The sequence below is a fragment of the Carassius carassius genome, chromosome 49, assembly GCF_963082965.1.
Source record: "Carassius carassius chromosome 49, fCarCar2.1, whole genome shotgun sequence".
Classification (NCBI taxonomy): domain Eukaryota; kingdom Metazoa; phylum Chordata; class Actinopteri; order Cypriniformes; family Cyprinidae; genus Carassius; species Carassius carassius.
The window spans coordinates 22,223,591-22,227,470 of NC_081803.1; the positions used below are offsets into that span (position 1 = coordinate 22,223,591).

Consider the following 3,880-nt stretch of genomic DNA (forward strand, 5'->3'; position numbering starts at 1 on the left):
ATATAAGTAAAATAAAATGTTATACTCACAAATGCAACCTTTAATTTATGTATATTCATATTTTATTTTTCTTCATAACGTCTGCATAGAAACCATATGCCACTATTAGTGAAATATTTCAAGCTTTTTCTAAGATGATTACAACCAAAGAAAAAATAAAAAATTATAAAAAAGCATAGTATTCCAAAATGCTGATGTTAAACTTTGGCGACAGATCATCACAAAACATTATATATATATATATATATATATATATATATATATATATATATATATATATATATATATATATATATATATATATATATATATATATATATATACAGTATAGAGAGAGAGAGAAGGAGAAATAAATAATGAAATAGTTTAACAATTCGATCAGAAAACAGAGTTCATTTCTTCACTACAGTGAGTGGGTTTGCTGTGACTGGGTGGTTCGTGTCATTTGTGTTCCCTCCTCAGAGAAAACTCTTTCAAAAACACGTCTTAGAGAAAGTTTAACATTGCTCTTAAAATCCTGCCCCATGAAAACATACAGAATGGGGTTCAGACAGCTGTTGAAATATGCCAAAGATACGGCCAACGGATCCACTGCATAAGCTACCAAGGAACTTGATTGATCTCTGTATATTATTATCAAATCCACTATGTGATACGGCAGCCAGCACAGAAAAAAGGCCAAAATTACAGCCAGCATGATGCGAAACGCTCGTCCAGAGTGAAAATGTCTCCTGCCTAACTTGCGTGCGATGAATCCGTAGCATGTTGTGATGCACATGAGAGGAACCAAAAAGCCAAACACAAATCTGATTATGCTTAACCTTCTATACATTTTCAAATGGACAGAATCAGCTTGATAATGCACACAGTATGTTTCATTATTTTCTGTGTAAATCTCTCTTGACATCATAAAAGGCAGACTGATAATTAAAGCCAGAATCCAGGCCCCTGCACAGGACAGTCGTGCCATGAACAAGCTGCGATGATTCTGAGCCCAAACCGGTGTGATCACCAGAGTAAACCGATCCAGACTAATCAAGTTCAAGGTGAAAACACTGGCAAACATGGTGATGTGCAGAACGAAGTGGAAAATCTTACACGTGGTGGATCCGTACGGCCAATAATCATCAAATTTGCTCCCAATCACATAGTAAAGAGTGAGAAGGCAGCACAAGAGGTCAGCAATCGCCAGACTGAGAAATCCTATTGTATTAACAGTCCTCTTCATCTTCAATCCAGCAACATACACGACAAAGGCATTTCCAGGAACACCGAGGATCAAGGTCAGGTAGAAGAAGACCAGAGAAATCACTCTCATCGGATAATCCAAAATGAAATAATAATCCTCCATTGCAGTGATGGAGCTGAAGTGCCTGGTTTATCCTGTAATATCATAAATCATATTTAAAGAGTAAATAACTTTTATAGCTAAATAATTATATGATCAATGTATTTCTATTATCAGTGAGGCTGAATTATGATTGCAAACATGCAACATGCTATTTTAGCATTACTTAAAAATAGAAACAAATCATATAAATAACTTTAGGTAAGTAATCATGACTCACGTTGTGGTGATTCGATTCACAATTATTCCAGTATATGTTTTCTTCTCTACTGTTCAAGACTTTATGCCACTTCTTCAATTTTTTGTTACTTCATCATTTTTCAGGAACATTTCAAACATGGTTGAGTTGTGAAACATCATGGCCAACTCTGTAAATGACTCTGGAATTCATAAATTGAAAAAATACTTATGTCTAAAGCTAAATGCATAAGAGAAAATAGCAATTTAAATAGCAATTTAACATGTAAATATGCCGAAATGAAGTCAACCAATAGGTACAATTGTTAAGGTTGTAAAAAAAAAGGCTATGGGTTTTTATTATTCTAACCTCTATCCTAAACCTCTCCTTCTACATGTTGAGACATCTACATACACACACCACTTCACCTGAGCCAATCAGCGTCCAGAAACCTTGACCATGTGATCTCCCACACCCTCACAAGAGACTTTTAAGTGCAGTGAGATATGAGGTCAGACGCTTAAGTTTCTGCAACATCATTGTTTTTGGACTGTTTAAAGATTGCCTTTTTGACAAAGTGTTGGGCGTGAATGCAAAAGTATGTTTGAATCGCTAATTATAGTCGATGAGAGACTTATTCACCTTTCTATATAAGTTATTATGTTTGTGAGGTAACAATATCTATATTTGTACAGTATGCGTGCATTCATAATTAGCACGTAACATTGTAAACATTGTAACCCTGTTGTTTATATGCTTATATACATATCTGGTGAGTGCTAGAGTAACATTTGTTGTTATTAGTACCAGTTAAATTCCCGTTTGAAACCGGGTAGCAAACCTGTACCAGCTAAACGCCTCAGACTACAAATTGAGCATCAGACTGAGAACAAGTTTTGAAGCCCAACTCAAGTATCCGCCCCCTTACCAAAACAGAGCTCCTCCTACCATTATATGCCACAAATGGGTCAGAGATTTGATGTGCACTATCCCCATAGACAGGACACTTCCAATTCTCCACATAGAGACTCTCAAGACACTTCCAGGCATCCGCAAATACCATGCCGGTCACTTACTCCATGACCTCCGCCTGACGAAGAACTGATGTATCGAGGTCCAACTCCTATGATCCTTGACTTCATACATCCCAACCCAAGAGAGTTCTCGAGGCGTAAAATTGCTCAGGAGAATGTCCTCCCAGCTAATGTGATGGAAAGGTTCAAGTTTCAGATACTAATGGACCATCTGAAGTTAGAGGAGGCTTTACTAATCGCTGACTTGTAGTGCCATTCTCAAAATCCTTACACAAGGACAATGACTGCTTTAGACCAACAGTATAGCCAGCCACATCAACCGGCGCTCCAGCGCATTGCAGAGTTATACATCATGTACCCATCCACATCATGTACCCATCCCTACTCTTCAAGAGGACACGACAAGGTTCATAAGCAATCAGTGCAGAGGGCCCTCGACACGAACAAGAGAGACTTTCAGAGACTCAAAGCCAGCCACTAAAAGCACCACAATTTTTCTGGGTACTGAGAAGGCGATTTCTGAGTCTACACCATCTACTCCACCATCTAGGGGTTCTCAGAGACCCTACTGCCCCTACTGTGACAACAGTAAGCTTTCCCTCAACAACTGCAGCAACTTCAAACAGCTTACTAAGGACCAAAAACAAAGCTGGGTCAAAGACAACAATAGATGCTGTCGTTGTGGCAGAACTCATAAGTCTGCAGAGTGTAGCCTGAGGATGCGCTGCAGACAGTGCAGCAGTCGACAACTTATGGCTCTGCATAACATCAGTGCTGGAAAGCCAGAGAATCCAAAGCTTGTTTAAGATGAAACTGCTTATACCAACAGCTGTGTATTCAGTACCATGAGATTCTCCTGATTCATAAACCACCTACAAGCAGGAAAGTTCTACTTAAAGGAGTCATGACCCACAATTTTCACTTTTCCACGAGAATCAATGTATGTTATGATTGCCTAACGATTATACACTGGCCGGGAAGCCGATATTTAAAAGTGAAGCGTTTGTTTACAACAGGGTTTGTAAAATAGCCCACGTGCACGCGCACTCAAATACGAGATTTTGATTTCTTCCCCGTCTTGACGTCAAGACGCGGCAGGATATACCATATATGGACACCGCAGCAGGAAGCTCGCCCTTCCCCTCTCCCCCTCATATTCAGTCGAGAAAGACGCTGGAACTAGTGCACACGTGAGTTGCTCTGTGGTTGACTGCCAGAATCAACATGTAAATGTGTTTCTCTACCAAGAACGGACCTAGCTATCAGAGACCAGTGGATTAAATTCATTTTTAATGACACGGTTCCTTCAACCCTTCCCAC

General features: G+C 39.1%; 1 protein-coding gene across 1 annotated transcript; it reads right to left on the reverse strand.

Moving 5' to 3' along the window:
- Nucleotides 1-403: 403 nt before the first annotated feature.
- On the reverse strand, nt 404-1,453 carry LOC132132621 (C3a anaphylatoxin chemotactic receptor-like). The gene has a single exon (XM_059545064.1). The coding sequence runs from the start codon at nt 1,349-1,351 to the stop codon at nt 404-406; it is 948 nt and encodes a 315-aa protein (XP_059401047.1). The 5' UTR covers nt 1,352-1,453.
- Between the last annotated feature and the right edge of the window lie 2,427 nt (nt 1,454-3,880).